Genomic DNA, 14,669 nt, shown 5'->3' with positions numbered 1-14,669 from the left:
GTCTCCAGTCCCCCACGTCCCGTCTCCAGCCCCACCGCTCCATGCTAACCCCCCCCAGATGGCGAGCGCGCCCTCTCCTTTGCTCTCGGCCTGCTCATGACCATCGGCACCCTCCTCTTCGTCCTGTACACCGGCGCCGGCATGGCCCTCCTCCCCGTCGCCCTCATCAAGTCGGCGCCCTCCATCTCCGCCCCGACCCTCGCCGCCAACACGGCCTCGCAGCTCGAAGCCAACCGCGAGCGCCAGAGGCAGCTCGAGGGCCGCGCCCAGGGTCGCCCAAACGGCCTCGACGCCCGCGACAGGCGCGAGCTCGAGGCCCTCAACCGCGAAGAGCGCACCCTCATCCGCCGCGAGCGTCTGGCCGCCGAGTCCAGCGGCGAGGACCGACACTGGGTCGTCAAGGCGTGGATCAAGACCGAGGCCATTTTCCGCCCGCTCAAGCTGCTCGGCGGCCTGCTCCTCATGCTCTTCGCCCTCGTCATCTTCGCCAGCATGCTCGTCACCGGCATCGACAAGGCCAAGAACTCCATCTGCGGCTCGCACTGCGGCTACATCCTCGCCCAGATCAACCTCTTCCAGCCGCTGAACTGGGTCCTCGTCAAGTCCGCCAGGGTCTTCCCCGTCGACTACGTCCTCTTCCTGCTGCTCACCCTCTTCCTCTTCTCCGCCTCCGTCGTCGGCATCGCCACAGCCGGCATCCGCTTTCTCTGGCTCACCATCTTCAAGATCCGCAAGGGCCACACCTCGCCCCAGGCGCTGCTCATGGCCACCGTGCTGCTCACCCTCATCGTGCTCGGCATCAACTACTCCGTCGCCATGGTCGTCGCCCCGCAGTACGCCACCTTTGGGCCCCAGACCTACTGCGACCTGCCCGTCAACCGCGCCGGCGACCGCCCCGACTGCTCCGAGCACAGAGAGGCGATCAAGCCCTGCTCCGAGCTCGCCTCCAACCCCGTGGCCCACGACGTCTGCACGCCCTCGGTCCTGAGCACCTTTATCAACCGCGTCACCATCAACTTTCCCTTTTTCGGCCTCGTGCTGTTCTGGGCCCAGTTTGCCTTCCTCGCCGTCTACGCCGTCGTCTTCCTCACCACCCTGTTCAAGGTCCCCCGGCTGGACCAGGACCAGATCGACGCCGACCTGGAGGAGGACGAGGAGGAGGGCCTGCTTGCGAGCACCGGCCGCAGGTTTGGCGCTACCTGGCAGGACATTACGGGGCGGAAGACCAGCTACGGCGCTGCAGAGAGCCGCGACGCCGGCGGGCCATAGCTGAGTGCGGGAGGGCCATGGTTGAGTGCGGGAGGGCCATGGTTGAGTGCGGGAGGGCTATAGTTGAGTGCGGAAGGGCTATAGTTGCTGAGTGCTGAAGGGCTATAGTTGCTGAGTGCTGAAGGGCTATAGCTGTGTGCGGAAGGGCTATAGCTGAGTGCTGATTCTTGGTCGAGATTGTTCAACGGACTCGCTGTCCTTTTGTCATTAGTACATTGCTGATTTTTATTTTCTTCGCTCGTACATGATACCTCCCATTCTAGTCGAATCGACAAGTTCATTGCTCCAGCGCTTACACTCAATGATGTGTCCTTGGGAACATGTTTGAAACAAGACCGCAGAGCAGCAATCCGGTGTAGCCAACGACTCTTCAGAAGCATTCTCGTCTGTTGGTACTCTCAAGCGCAGAGCAGCAATCCGGTGTGGCCAACGGCTTTAGAAGCATTCTCGTCTGTTCGTACTCCCAAGCCAGCATGCAGCGCAAAGAACGCCCCATCCGCCACACCAAACCCTCTCTGAACACCCCACGCTACTGCTGCGAGACCTCGACCTTACTCCACCAAAACTCAGACTCCCGCCTCGCAAACTCGTCCTCCACCAGCTCAACAAGCTCCCCCACCCGCTCCCCCCCAATAAACTCACTGTTCCCCCCGCCAAACATCAAAACCCTCGGGTCCGGCCCTGCATACGCGCTCCACGGCGACCGCCCGCCATACGCCCCACGCAGCCCGTCCGGACTCCCCGTGCACACAAAGCTGGTCACATACGCATGCAGCATCCCCGACAGCTTAGCGAGGCTAGGCGCCTGCTTACACAGCGCCGCGTCGCGGACCTCGAAGAGCATGTTATCCCCGTGCTTGGCGCCGTCGATCACGTCACGGCGCAACGCCCAGTGGTACACGTACACAGGCACATGCTGGCTGGCGAAAAAGGCGGTTTGGCGCACGGGCGCGACGTACGCGTAGTGTGCGTACGCGGCTTCGATGCGGGCGTACATGTCGCCTACGCCGAGGGCGGTGCGGGACTCGGCGTATGGCGAGGCGGGGTGCGTGTGCGGATCTGGATACAGGCCGTTGATGTGCGCGATGTCGTCGGGGCTGAGCTGGGGGAGGAGAGTTTGCCAAAAGGCCGTGAACTCGTGCGAGGTTGACATTTGCTTGTCCACGTACAGGGAGCCCTCGTTGCCTTGGAAGCCCGTCATGATGGGCACTTTGTGCCATTTTCCTGTGCGCCAGGCGTCGATTGGGCGCCCGCGGACGGTCGCGTTGTCGATTACGGGCTGGAATGCCCAGCGGAGACTGGCGTTGTACTTTGCGAAGACGGTGGTTTGCGCGTCGGCGATGACGGCGGTCGGGATGCTGCGGAGGTAGTCGAAGACGTCCGTTTCTGGGAGAGAGGCCGGGCAGTTGACTTGCTTGAGGAAGTCTTTGAATTGTGCTTCGTGGATCTCTGCGTCTGGGTTGCGCACCGCGCGGGATGTAGGCGCGCCGGACTCGAGCACGACGCGGTGGAATTTGGGCGCTTTGCCCTCGTCGTAGTTTAGCAGGTGGTGGCCGATCTGCCGCGTGGTCAGCGACTGGTAAGATGGCAAGGCTTCCAACCTACCGAGTGTGCTCCCGCCGAGAGCCCAATCAGTGTCACGTTGTTCTTGTCTCCTCCAAAGTGACGAATGTTCTCTTCAACCCATTCCAGGAGACATATCTGATCCTTTAATCCCAAGTTCAAAGCTCCCTCCGTGGCGCTCAACTTCGAAGGCAGGAACCCTAGAGCTCCAATCCGGTAGCCAAAAGATACTCCGACGAACGGGAGCTCTGACCATCCTACCATGGACGCCGTGTCATGCATGGCAGCATTGCCCCGATTGAAAGCGCCTCCGTGGAAGTAGACGGCGACCGGTAAGTCCGAGACATGGCTGTGCTGTGCTTGGCGAAACACGTTCACGGTAAGGCAGTCTTCGCTCTCTTCCAACGCCGGTCCGACCTTGACGAATTGCCGGGCTGGGGCCCTAGGGCCAAATTGCGTTGCATCTATGGTATCGTGACTGTTTGGCACGTTTACTGGTGGGCGAAAACGGCGGTCGCCCGTTGGTGACAGTGCGTATGGGATTCCTCTGAAAGCTTCAATGCTGCGAGGGTATTCTCCTTTCAGCGTGGTGCCAACGACCAAGCCTTGCGGAAGCCGAGCTGTAGGTCCTTGCGCAGGCTTATCGGTAGAGACCATCTTGCTGTTTCGTATCAATGAACAAGACCTGTCGTGGTAGGCTTGGACGTGGTGTTTGCAAGCGGCGTATGGACGATGTTAAACAGCAATGTTCGAGCTGACAGACCGGTTCCGTCTAGGTGTAGTGATAACGTGATCGTATGTAGCAACTTCCATAGTTAGTGATCACCCGGATAAGCATTGCCTAACACCATCATTGTTACCCACTTTCGATAATTGACGATACCTTACAATCCACCATAGATTCCCCGCCGAGCAGGGGTCCACTACATCCGTCGGATCCAACCCGTTAGCCCGCCCCACACTGCACGCCTAAACATCGGCAGTGAAGGTGGCAGCTTCTTATCGTGACACTATGACATGGTTCTTGGTAGGCTCGTCTGTCAATTCTCCGCTCTTCAGAAGCTAGGGTAATCGGGATCGTATGTGTCGAATGTATTCCACCAGCTGGAGACGTCTTGCGAGATGCCGTTGAAGAACAAGTCCGCAGGAAAACCTGCAGGCTCTATCGAGGCGCTGGCGCCCTGCATCGGAGAGGCCGGTTGCAATGCTGCGTTCTCTGTTAAGAGGTCAGGTGCAAGGACAGGGCCTGAGTGGCGGGTCCGACTCTCGTCTTGCGTCGGCGATCCACCTTCGTCAGGTTGGTCTACGGAAGGCCTCCTGGAGAGACGGACCCATTGCGACGGGCTCGGGCCGTCGGAAACAGTTGTCGGGGCCGTGGTACCTTGGTTAACCGGTCTGGGATTCGAATAGGCAAAGGAAGGAGGACAGATGTCGAGAATGTCCCTGATCCGAGACAGATCGACCGAGACACTTGCAGCACTGTTCATGTTAGATGCGTATGTGGTCGAAATGATTTTGTCCAATGCTCCTAGCTTTCCATCCTGTAGGACAGGTAAGCGGGACAATGATTCGAGAAGCTCGCAAGCCGCGTAAAGCACGGGGAGTGCAGCTTACCAGCTCTATCATCCAGGGATTCGACGACGCGAGACTACGAATAAGCCGTCGACAACTTTCAATGTTGCGTCTTTTCTTCTGTGCCGTGACCTCATCGACTGAATATATCAGCTGCGATTCAATCGTCGCCACCACTGCTGCGCAGTAACCTAGGACGGGATCTGTGATGCGGAAATGCCTCGCCTCAATAAAAGCGATGAAATGCAAAATCCAGTGCACATGGCGAGCCACGTAAAAAGAAGACTGTTGTCGGAACAACTCGGAGTCATTGCCTTTAGCCTGTAGCTGTAGGGTAATCAGGAGAGGGTGATTGAGCAGGCAGATCATGGTGTGGTAAAGGAACCGACTGAGGAGCCACGGAGCCCAGTACTGACGACATCCTTCGAGATCCTCAAGGGTCAGATCGCGGAAAGTGACATGTTTGTACCTGTGCAGAGGCACTAGTCTAGTCTCGATGCTCATAACACCTGCTAGCGCTGCAGCATATCTGGAAGTGGTCAACCATGGTGATACATCCGGAGTCGATGCGAGGCAGTCTTTGACGTAAGACATCACCTTGACCCATTCTTCGCTCATTTCGATGACGAACACTATCACTCCGTTGTCATCTTTCGACTGTTCATATGCCTGCCTAACTTCTGGTCGAAGGACTGCGCCAGTCGGCATGGAACAACTTCCGGGGTAAGGCAGCGACCTCACGTCTGGGATTTTCCCTAACGGTGTCGTGGCACCCAGCAACCTTCCAAGTAGTGTGATACTCCAGTAGCAACATCTGCGCTCTTCGGTGGTTGATCCATGCAACGCTGGAGAGGCCCAGCGATCTATATCCGAAGCCAGAATTGACGTCAGAGCCATGAGTGACGATGCTATCTTCATGCGGCCGTCTGGAGTCAATGATCAACCGAAGAGACCATAGAACTCGGGGATGAAGACTTACTTGCAAAGTCAAAGAAGGTGATGAGGCAGAGCGCTTGAAGAGTCGAAATTTTAACATCGCCATGACCAACATCTGCCATGACTCCGGAATGAGCTGCATCGCGGAAAGTCTGACTGTCTGCACTACTCGAGGTTTCCCGAGTGGCGCTGTCATAGCGCAAGGAGTTCGCAATGATCGCAAAAAGTGTGATGTCGGCTCGGTCAACAAGTGATTCGACAAAGCCTTCTACCGGGAAGAGGGGCAGCGGCTGATCGGCGCAGAAGTTCAAATACACTCGACCAATTCCCTCAATCTCCCTTCTCTTGGTCAATCTCATTTGTCTCGATGCTGGCTGACTGCCAATGATCGCTGTGAGGGGTGGTATAGGAGACTGGATGATGCCGTCGCGCACGCTATGTACACCTGGGGCGGACTCGTAGTGGTTACAACATTGGGCAGTAGCCCCGTTTGATTGCAGCGTGTCCAGGATCGTGTTCACAGTCGTTTCTAGCGTTACCATGCGATCGTCCTGTGATGATCAGCTCCCGCTATGTGAGCTGTGGTGGCTAAGGTATACCAGGTCCTGTGGACTGCCTGCGACACGCATAGGAGCTGGTGTAAATGGCGCTGTGTTTGCACTGTGTACATTGACCATGGAGTCATACGCCGGCCGTAGTGGCTCTCCATAGTAGTAGCAATGCTGCTCGAGCCGCCAACAGGTACTGCACACCGGTCTCTCCCCGGAGCACTTGCTCTTTTTGCGTCGACATTGCTCACAGGCTTGTCGGATACGCTTTGCAGGTCGCTCATCACTCATTGGGACCGCAATTGGTGACACCCACTTTGTGTCGTTGTGAAAGACGCATCGATCGCAGGCCGTCGTTTTAGGAGAGATAAGCAAGTGCACCCTTCGGGGTTAGCCTGACTCTTTCAAGCCGTGCCCCACAGTTCTTCCATATGCTCGAAATACCATGACTTCTTCACTCTTCTTCAAACCTCCCCGACCTGAAGCACATCGTGTCGACAAGACGCAAGCCCGCCACCCTCTGCACAGTCTCACCCTCAACGACAAAGCCTCGTCGAATGAAGTTGTATCGGTCAGAAATTCGCCATGGCCATCAAAAGACAGCAATTGTCAAGCTATTCCACATCTAGAGAGGAAGGTTCCATAGTCCCAAAGTTGCGGGTCTCAAAGGTTGCATAATAACAGAACCCCATTGCTATCTTACTCAAGTATTTGTTTGCTCTGATCACTACAGCCTGGCATCTGGTGCAATGCCGTTGACAAGGCTCACAACCTCTTCCGCACAGCCATAAGACCCTTGATAACCCCAACCGGCATGCCCATAGTTGTGCACGATCCAAGCACCATCGATCTTCTCTTTCTCGAGTCGTACACCTGCCTCTCTTCCTGGACGTAGCCCGACACCATGGCGGATCACATCGAGGTGTTCGATACCCTTGCCCCCTGTCAAGGCTGGAGCAATGCTGACTGCCCTTTGCATGATGCGATTCGCAATATTCAGATCTGCCTGGCTTTCCCAACTGCCGACCTGCAACGTTCCTCCTAAGATCGTCCCGCCACCAGCGGCACGAGTCATCATGTAGCATGCTTGGTCATCTCCATCGTCTGTACCGGACTCAATCACCATGAAAGGGGCCACATTCCTCACAATGACCGTCTGACCTCTAATCGGATACATACTTTGATCCAGGACACCTCCCAATATCCGAGATGAGAGCCCGGTAGCATTGACGATGATTGCTGGTCTGATGCCACGTTTGCCAAGATGCCGTGCTTCCGACACATGAGATAAAGTTTTGCGTTGGAAGTTCACCCCATTGATTCTACACTGGCCCACAAGCCATGACAGATACAAACCGGGGTTGATGCAGACAGATCCAAATTCACAGCCGGATCCGACTCCTATTGGCAGTTCATCTTGTCTAAGGTCTCGATAGTCATCGACAAGCTCACGATACCATGGATTCGCTGCGAAAACGTTGCTGAGCATTGTGCTGTCGCCATGAAGCTTCTTTTCGTCCTTCTTCCGGCGGTACAGCCGACAATCTAGCAGCTTCAGTATTCCTGTCAACTTATCCACTAGATATAACAACGTACTCTGGAGATGGATGCCCGACTCCGGTACTTCTGTCGCAAGTCTTTTCAAAACTGGCCATGTCGCTCGCTCCCAACGGCTTTCTGGTTCTGATGACATTCTTGCACGTCTTGTCAGCCACAGTACAGAACAACAGTCACCTCGTTGAACTTACGGTACAAAGTTGGCACCAGCCCAAGGAGACGCATAGTCGATGTCAAGATCGCCCGGCATATGCTTGGCTACAACCGTAACATAGTTGGACCTGTCCTTAGACAACAAGTACGCTGAGGTCAGTCCGGACACTCCTGCTCTGCGCCAAAGTCAGTCCTGTGAAAGTTATGCGACTTGGCCTCGCAAAATCAGAGTAACACATACCCAATTACAACGATATCAGGCATTTCACTTCTAACTCTGGTAGTCAGGTAGCACCGGCTTCAAAGGGGGTGTCAGTGATAACAACGCGTTTTGTGATCGTTGAAGTCGATGTAAGAGGTGAAGTTAGGCGCAACATGTGTCAAGTTGCGCATTCTAGCAAAGTGCGGCCTTTTCTTTTCCTAGCATCGCCCGTAGATACCTGCTACGGTTGATAGCACGTGCACTCGTTCTTCGTGATGTTCTTGCCTACGATTGCCGCGTTGACGGCACTGCGCCAACGGAGGCTAAACCATATCGAGCCTGGTCTACCGTCGGACGCTAACGGCACCATGCATCACCCTATCGATGCGGTGCCGTATCTCCATAACCGTTCCTCTGAACCCTTCACGCCAACCTCAACGTCCTGTATCAGGTTTACATCCTGGCCTCAAGATAGGTGATTGCTGGAGACGAAATGTAAGCCAATAATTGTGAACCTTATCGTTCTTTATCAATCACCATATCAGAACCTACGTCCTATCAGTGGGGCCTACCTTCAGTGCGGAGATGTGGGGATGGTAGGAGTTAAAACTCCAGTTCAGCCATGACGAAGACTGCATTGGTTGGCAACTCTGTCCTCTGGTCTTCCCCAAGCAATTTTCATCTTCATCATGCGTACTTCTCAGGAACTTCCGAAGGACAGTAAGGCATTCGCTACCGCAGAAGACATGGAGCTGCAGAGAAGCAACGTAGACGCCAACCATCTCCAAAAGCTTGACAGTTCGGTCGTGGGACAGGTCGAAGATCTCGATGAGGGTAGCCAGTTTCTCAGGCAGCACAACTATACATCGGAGTACCTCTCGGAGCTACTCCAAGACGAGGCACTCAACAAGCGACTCGTGAGAAAGGTCGACCTGTTGCTGCTGCCATTGCTGTGCGGTACCTACTTTTTGCAGTACATCGACAAGCAGGCCGCTAGTTACTCGGCGGTTTTCGACCTTTTCGAGACTACTGGCATCACTGGGACTCAGTATTCTTGGCTCGGATCCATATTCTACTTCGCGTACCTCATTGCCGAATGGCCGTCTGCCTACCTTGCGCAACACTTCCCAACCGGACGAGTCGTTTCCACATACTGCTTTTGCTGGGGTACCGTCATGCTTTGCACGGCTGCGACTCACAACTTTGCTGGCTTCGCCGCGACGAGGTTTTTGCTTGGGATCTTTGAGAGCATGTAAGTTTTGAGAATACTCTTGAGATGTAGATTCTGACTAGCCTAGTGTCACACCTGCTTTCATGATGATCGTCAGTATGTGGTACGTTGGGCAACAACAGCCTGCAAGGGCTGGTATGTTCTACTGCTTCAACGGCATCGGCAACGCGGCGGGAGGCATACTGTTTTACTGTGCTGGATACGCGAAAGGCTTCGCTGTCTGGAAGATCATCTACATCATCTGCGGCGGTATGACGGTCCTTTGGGCCACAGTACTATTCATCAGACTGCCAGACAACATCATGACAGCCAAGAGTTTCACCGTCGAGGAGAAGGCGCTTCTCATTGCCCGTTCAGCTAAGAACCGTACTGGTGTGTACAACCGGAAAATCAAGCTACCACAAGTCTGGGAAGCGCTGTCAGACCCTCAGATATGGATTTTGTTTGTGTACACTTTACTGAACGAAGTCATCAACGGTGGTATTGCCAACTTTGGGAAGCTCATCATCAAGGACGTTGCAGGTGGTGACTCTCTGAGGACTACGTTGTACGGCATACCGTCAGGCTTCGCGCAGGTGTTTTGGGTCTTCACCGGGCCGTACCTCGCTTCTCGTCTGCCAAATGCTCGCACATACATCATGGTTCTCTACCTTTGTCCCACAATTATTGGTACTTGTCTTATCTGGCGATTGCCTAGAAGCAACCTTGCTGGCAATCTTGCAGGCTACTACATGGTATGTTGTTGATCCCGGGATGAGACTCACTGCGGCTGACTCACCCAGATTGGCGCGTACGTCGGCTCGCTCGTCATTGCGCTTCAATTGCCAGCCTCGAACGTGGGCGGATACACAAAACGAACTACCAGTACGGCCTTCGTCTTCTTGGCCTACTGTGTAGGCAACATCATCGGTAGGTGGTCTGTTCCCCTTCGATTCTATTGTCAATTACTAATGCTGCTCGTTCAGGTCCTCAAGCGTTCATAGCGAAGGAAGCACCAAAGTACGAGACTGGGGTCAAGACCATCTTAGCGTGTGCCATTGTGCAGTGTGTGCTTGCACTCTGCCTGCGAGCTCTTCTGGCCAGGCGAAACGCTCAGCGTGACCGCGAAGAAGCCGCAAACCCCTCCCAGGATGATGTGGTCGAGGGCGAGATGGAAACTATTGATGACACTACTGATTTTCAGAACAGGAAGTTCAGATACGCACTATAGAAGCAAGACGCTTGCCACATACACCAAGTCGGCCGTAGGGATTTATGTAGCTAAATGGATATAATGAGCAGACTCAGAACCACGACGACAGGCCTCTCTGGAATTCACATTGTATCTGAATCCTGCACCAGTTGGGGCTATAGCTTGTGTCGGGGTAAAGCGATTGCTTGCCAGCGCGATTGGCCCCGAGAAACTCACCACGTCCTGGGCATAATAGAACAATCAGCTTTAGATATCATTTGTTCATGCAGGGCCCCTTTTCGACTTTGGACTTCTTTGTGGTACCGTCGTTGTCCAAATTATCAGATCATACTGCGCCTTCCCCGTCCTCAGCGCATTCGTGACGCCTGCCTTTCTGCATCCGACACCCATGCCTACGATCTCTGAGCTCCCATCGGATTCTATGTCCCTGATATTCCTGTTCAATGCTTTCCAGCATCATAGTACTACGGAAGAATCTTCTACAGTCCAAAATACTCAGTTACTATGCTGCAAGGTTGACTGCTTGCAATCGGCCTGTACGATGACAAACGACTGGAATCGGCGCATTGCCTGGCGTACAGCATACTCTAGAGCGCAATGGTAAGAAAATTCACGGCTGTATACCTGAAAGCAGTTGCCTAGCATGCCGTCATACCACTCGAGGTAGCTGAATCCATCACCAAAGAAACGACCAGTCTCCTTCGACAACTCTACGGCAATTCTGGACAACATCCGTGATAGTCGGTATCCCCATGCCAAATCGGCTCCTAATATGAGTGGTGACCTACTACGTCTATACGAACCAGCCGGGATGTTGAAAATGCTATGCTGTCGGGTAAAGGCTCCTTGCTCGAACTTCACAGGTCAACGAGGACACGGAGAAGTCGACTGCTAGCCAAGAATGTAGAAGAGATGAAAACAGGATTTTGACTGGATGCTCCATGGAGAATATAAGAAGTAAGCATGACGGAGTTCCACTGGAAGTGCTTGCTGCGAGTTCTAGGGCGTGGCTGTCGAACCACACGGAAGTGGCAGGGTGATTGTGAGGCTTAGACGAAGCAAGGACGTACACTCAGAGAACCTGAGAGCATTGAGGACCAAAATCTAGGTCTGAAATCGTGGGAGGTACCGGGCTACCAATGTGTGAGGTCTTACGCTCAATTCCGTTCCTTCACACTCATCATTGATTCCTTACTGATTTTCACTGCACGACTGGCACGCTCTCCCTCGAAGAATCATCAATGTGCCACCACCACATGTTATCTTCTCGCCATGTTCGACGGAACTTTGCTCTGGACTGGTATCGTGTTGCACTGCAGAATTACGACATGCGCGAGTGTGCTGACGATACGCACGCATGGGCGCTATGGTGCTCGGGCTGTAGACCTTGATGTCGAAAAGCCTTGACGCGATTGTCGTTTAGGCAGGAGCACAACATCACCTCGGTTGGCAACGGTTGGGTCGGTGCTGTGGTGCAAGAAGAGGAGTCTCGCGTCGGTGGCGTTCCGCCCCCGCAAAACAAATCTTGGCAAGTCGATGTCAGGGTTTCTGCAGAGCTTCCGCAGACCTCTCCAACCACGATCTCATCTCAGATCCATCCCCACGGCTTTTTGCCAGCGAAACTTTCGACGTCTTCATCTCCAGCCGCCCGGTCCCGCGCACCTGGTACCTGCTGTTCGGTCGCATGAGGAGCTATCGAAGAAGTCTTGGTTCTGCAGCGAGTGCTTGCTCCGCGCCTAGTCCTGGGATCCGTAATTGACGTTGTCTTGGCATAGGCTCTCACGGCTCGTACCTAGGTATTGATTTCCTCCGACGAGCACCATTGTTCTGTGAGGCGATACTGGCCAAGGCGCCGAGTGATAGCGTCAAATGGCGCAAGTCGTTATCACGGGGGGTGTTGCTGTGGCGGGTGCAGCATCCAGAAGCTAGGAATTTCACCTGCCTGAAGGGTGAAGTGTAATGATGATCTCACCTTCTGCATGTGGTGTAGCATGCCAAGCACGCGTGGTTGCCCAGCACCGATGGTCGACTTCCAAGACAGTTACCAGCAGATGAACTGGCGGATGCAGATGCAGTGCAAAGAGGTTGGATCCAAGCAGCGAGGCGATGCTGTATAAATACGGCGTGCGACATCATAAGACAATGTGCTCATTCTTGCTCAATCCAACTCCACTGCATCTGCCGCCAAGATGAAGTTCTCTCTGGCTTCCCTCGCATTGCCCGTTGCGGCTAACGCTGCGGCGTTCTCTGCTCAAGAGTACGCATCGGGTGCTGTTCACGCTCACTTGATGAAGATCAAGACCGTACGATCACTTTCACGTGCACCGATAATGAGCATTCACTCACACTGCACAGGACCAATGGTCACATGACGAGGAGTCGCGTGTAGGTTCCAACGACACTAAGCTCTGGCCTTCGTGGAAGAACTACGAGGCCGTCAAGTTTGGCAAGAAGGACAAGGTTGATTGCAAGAACGGCCTGGCTATTGTCGAGCAAGGCAATGCCAACCAGACCTTCCGTTGTAACAACATGGACCTCTACGACTTCGCCAACCATGCCGATATTGGTGGTCCCGAAGGCCGTGGATCCTCCTCCTGGGGTTGGACCGCCAAGAACGGACGTGAGTTCGGTATCATTGGCCAGTTCAGCGGTGCTGCCTTCATTGAGATCTCCAAGAAGGGCAAGATCAGCTATCTTGGACGCCTGCCTGCTCAGGACCCCATCGGCTCCAGATGGCGCGAGATCCGAGTCCTGAACGACTACGTGATCATCGGCTCTGAGGCCGTTGATCACAACGTCCAGATCTTTGACCTTAACAAGCTGTTGACTCTTGACCCTAAGAGCCCTAAGGTGTTCGACACCCAGAAGGACCTGACTGGTCTCTTCAGCGACACTCTCCCCATTGGCCGCACCCACAACGTCGTTATCGACTGGGACAACGAGTACGCCATTGCTGTTGGCGCTCAGCCCCGCAACCAGACTTGCGCTGCCGGTCTACAGTACATCGACCTCAAGGACCCCAGCAAGCCCTCAACCCCCGGCTGTGCTAGTCAGGACGGTTACGTTCACGATGCCCAGTGCGTGACCTACAACGGCCCTGACCGCCGCTACCGCGGCCGCAACATCTGCATCGGCTACAACGAGGACACCGTCACCATCTACGACTCAACATCCAAGGACGGCAAGCCTGCATCCGAAGTCCTCTCCAAGCTTTCCTACCCCGGCGCCTCTTACGTTCATCAGGGCTGGTGGACTGAGCGCAACTGGCACCAGTACGTCCTGTTCAACGACGAGCTCGATGAGGTGAACGGCGCCGGTGCTGGCGCCTCTGGCCGCCCCGTAACCCATATTGCCGATCTATCTGATCTCAAGAACCCCAAGTACACCGGTAACTTCTTTGCCACTGACAAGAAGGGTATTGACCACAACCTGTATATCGTCGACGGCCTTGCTTATCAGTCCAACTACGGCAACGGTATCTGGGTTCATGACGTCCGCTCGATCAAGAAGGATCCCACTGGTAAGGGCGTCACTGTTGAGGCTTTCTTCGACATTTACCCCGAGGACGATGCTGGTGAGGGTACCGTTGCTTTCGTCGGTACCTGGTCGCACTTCCTTTTCCCCTCTGGCTACGTTCTTGTCAACACTATTGAGCGTGGTGTCTTCATTGTCAAGATCGACAAGGGCCGTGGAGCTGGCAAGGGGCCTGGTTTCGGTGGCAAGAGCAAGGGTGGAAAACGTGAGGCTCTGTACTAGATTTTATCGACCGGCTGAAAGGCAATGAATAATGTCAAATAAGAATGAACTTTGAACACCAACTTCAAGCCTTACACACTGGCAACACATCGGCAAGGACCTGACTCCCCCGCAGTTATAAGCGTGCAAATCGCATAGTCAATGAGGACTGGAGTTTTCACTAATGGGATTAAAGCAGAACTATCGTACCCGGAGTACAATCTTGTGGCGACGACCTAGTTTATCGGAGAACGCTACGAGGGCTGCAGCACTCCAGGCAGATAATGACTTTCACATCACCTCGACACATGTACACGCAAACCTTGTCTAGATTCGGCCATGTTCAGCTATTACATTCCTTTCAATGTACAGTTGCACTCTATGTTGTATACTCACTGCTCGCCTTCATTGTTGTTGCATCATTACCTGCCAGTACCCCGCGGGCTCAACCACGAAGTGCTACGAGCCACTGTGGTGAGCTACAGGGCATTAATCAAGCCTCCTTCAAACGACACACACATTACTGTATCAGTGAGATCCTGATGAGGTCACAATGTCTTGCGTATATATTTCAATTGAGCTTCAACGTTGCGAGAATGCAGAGGTGATTATAGAGCAGTGGAATCTGACATGCCCGTTGGCTCACCGACCTTGCAGGTGTGCTGGCCTCCACCTTCATCCGATTTCAAACCTGATATTTTAATCATCTTC

The 14,669-nt window shown here is 54.2% G+C and overlaps 6 protein-coding genes across 6 annotated transcripts in view; 3 read left to right on the top strand and 3 right to left on the bottom strand.

Annotated features, from left to right (window-relative positions):
- The window catches only part of M421DRAFT_54531 (putative lysosomal cobalamin transporter), a gene marked incomplete at both ends in the record, with an annotated part of 2,071 nt that extends 802 nt beyond the window's left edge, over nucleotides 1-1,269 (top strand). The window contains one exon of the mRNA XM_033595232.1: nucleotides 59-1,269. Coding sequence (XP_033452769.1) covers nucleotides 59-1,269 — 1,211 coding nt within the window. The remainder of the gene's footprint in view (nucleotides 1-58) is intronic.
- Nucleotides 1,270-1,582: 313 nt separating this feature from the next.
- M421DRAFT_293958 (acetylcholinesterase precursor) lies at nucleotides 1,583-3,692 on the bottom strand. Its single transcript, XM_033589048.1, has 2 exons — nucleotides 2,875-3,692; nucleotides 1,583-2,827 (listed from the first exon to the last, which is right to left on the bottom strand). Exons 1-2 carry the CDS (start codon nucleotides 3,487-3,489, stop codon nucleotides 1,799-1,801), a joined length of 1,644 nt encoding a protein of 547 aa, XP_033452768.1. The 5' UTR covers nucleotides 3,490-3,692; the 3' UTR covers nucleotides 1,583-1,798.
- A 25-nt stretch (nucleotides 3,693-3,717) lies between these two features.
- M421DRAFT_293986 (uncharacterized protein) lies at nucleotides 3,718-6,210 on the bottom strand. Its single transcript, XM_033589049.1, has 4 exons — nucleotides 5,940-6,210; nucleotides 5,384-5,891; nucleotides 4,447-5,330; nucleotides 3,718-4,373 (listed from the first exon to the last, which is right to left on the bottom strand). The coding sequence occupies exons 1-4, from the start codon at nucleotides 6,177-6,179 to the stop codon at nucleotides 3,888-3,890; spliced, it is 2,118 nt and encodes a 705-aa protein (XP_033452767.1). The 5' UTR covers nucleotides 6,180-6,210; the 3' UTR covers nucleotides 3,718-3,887.
- Nucleotides 6,211-6,549: 339 nt separating this feature from the next.
- Nucleotides 6,550-8,049, bottom strand: M421DRAFT_417240 (nucleotide-binding domain-containing protein). Its single transcript, XM_033591380.1, has 4 exons — nucleotides 7,840-8,049; nucleotides 7,637-7,774; nucleotides 7,485-7,582; nucleotides 6,550-7,433 (listed from the first exon to the last, which is right to left on the bottom strand). Exons 1-4 carry the CDS (start codon nucleotides 7,860-7,862, stop codon nucleotides 6,616-6,618), a joined length of 1,077 nt encoding a protein of 358 aa, XP_033452766.1. The 5' UTR covers nucleotides 7,863-8,049; the 3' UTR covers nucleotides 6,550-6,615.
- Nucleotides 8,050-8,226: 177 nt separating this feature from the next.
- On the top strand, nucleotides 8,227-10,474 carry M421DRAFT_417239 (allantoate permease). Its single transcript, XM_033591379.1, has 4 exons — nucleotides 8,227-9,052; nucleotides 9,099-9,765; nucleotides 9,814-9,940; nucleotides 9,997-10,474. The coding sequence occupies exons 1-4, from the start codon at nucleotides 8,490-8,492 to the stop codon at nucleotides 10,239-10,241; spliced, it is 1,602 nt and encodes a 533-aa protein (XP_033452765.1). The 5' UTR covers nucleotides 8,227-8,489; the 3' UTR covers nucleotides 10,242-10,474.
- A 1,938-nt stretch (nucleotides 10,475-12,412) lies between these two features.
- M421DRAFT_55011 (uncharacterized protein) lies at nucleotides 12,413-13,979 on the top strand (the record flags this gene model as incomplete). Its single annotated transcript, XM_033595271.1, has 2 exons — nucleotides 12,413-12,526; nucleotides 12,579-13,979. 2 exons carry the CDS (start codon nucleotides 12,413-12,415, stop codon nucleotides 13,977-13,979), a joined length of 1,515 nt encoding a protein of 504 aa, XP_033452764.1.
- Nucleotides 13,980-14,669: the final 690 nt, after the last annotated feature.

The sequence above is a fragment of the Didymella exigua genome, assembly GCF_010094145.1.
Source record: "Didymella exigua CBS 183.55 unplaced genomic scaffold M421scaffold_4, whole genome shotgun sequence".
NCBI classification, from domain to species: domain Eukaryota; kingdom Fungi; phylum Ascomycota; class Dothideomycetes; order Pleosporales; family Didymellaceae; genus Didymella; species Didymella exigua.
This window is presented reverse-complemented; position numbering and strand designations above follow the sequence as displayed.

Excerpts from the sequence above, each read along its gene's own strand:
- M421DRAFT_293958 (XM_033589048.1), bottom strand. The coding sequence starts at position 3,489 with ATGGTCTCTACCGATAAGCCTGCGCAAGGACCTACAGCTCGGCTTCCG. Across the intron at positions 2,828-2,874 it reads TCTCGGCGGGAGCACACTCG|ATCGGCCACCACCTGCTAAA; the intron begins GTAGGTTGGAAG and ends ACCACGCGGCAG.
- M421DRAFT_293986 (XM_033589049.1), bottom strand. The coding sequence starts at position 6,179 with ATGAGTGATGAGCGACCTGCAAAGCGTATCCGACAAGCCTGTGAGCAA. Across the intron at positions 5,892-5,939 it reads CAGGCAGTCCACAGGACCTG|GACGATCGCATGGTAACGCT; the intron begins GTATACCTTAGC and ends TGATCATCACAG. Across the intron at positions 4,374-4,446 it reads ATCCCTGGATGATAGAGCTG|GATGGAAAGCTAGGAGCATT; the intron begins GTAAGCTGCACT and ends CCTGTCCTACAG.
- M421DRAFT_417240 (XM_033591380.1), bottom strand. The coding sequence starts at position 7,862 with ATGCCTGATATCGTTGTAATTGG. Across the intron at positions 7,775-7,839 it reads CCTGATATCGTTGTAATTGG|AGCAGGAGTGTCCGGACTGA; the intron begins GTATGTGTTACT and ends ACTTTGGCGCAG. Across the intron at positions 7,434-7,484 it reads GTCGGGCATCCATCTCCAGA|ATTGTCGGCTGTACCGCCGG; the intron begins GTACGTTGTTAT and ends TGAAGCTGCTAG.
- M421DRAFT_417239 (XM_033591379.1), top strand. The coding sequence starts at position 8,490 with ATGCGTACTTCTCAGGAACTTCCGAAGGACAGTAAGGCATTCGCTACC. Across the intron at positions 9,766-9,813 it reads ATCTTGCAGGCTACTACATG|ATTGGCGCGTACGTCGGCTC; the intron begins GTATGTTGTTGA and ends TGACTCACCCAG. Across the intron at positions 9,941-9,996 it reads CTGTGTAGGCAACATCATCG|GTCCTCAAGCGTTCATAGCG; the intron begins GTAGGTGGTCTG and ends CTGCTCGTTCAG.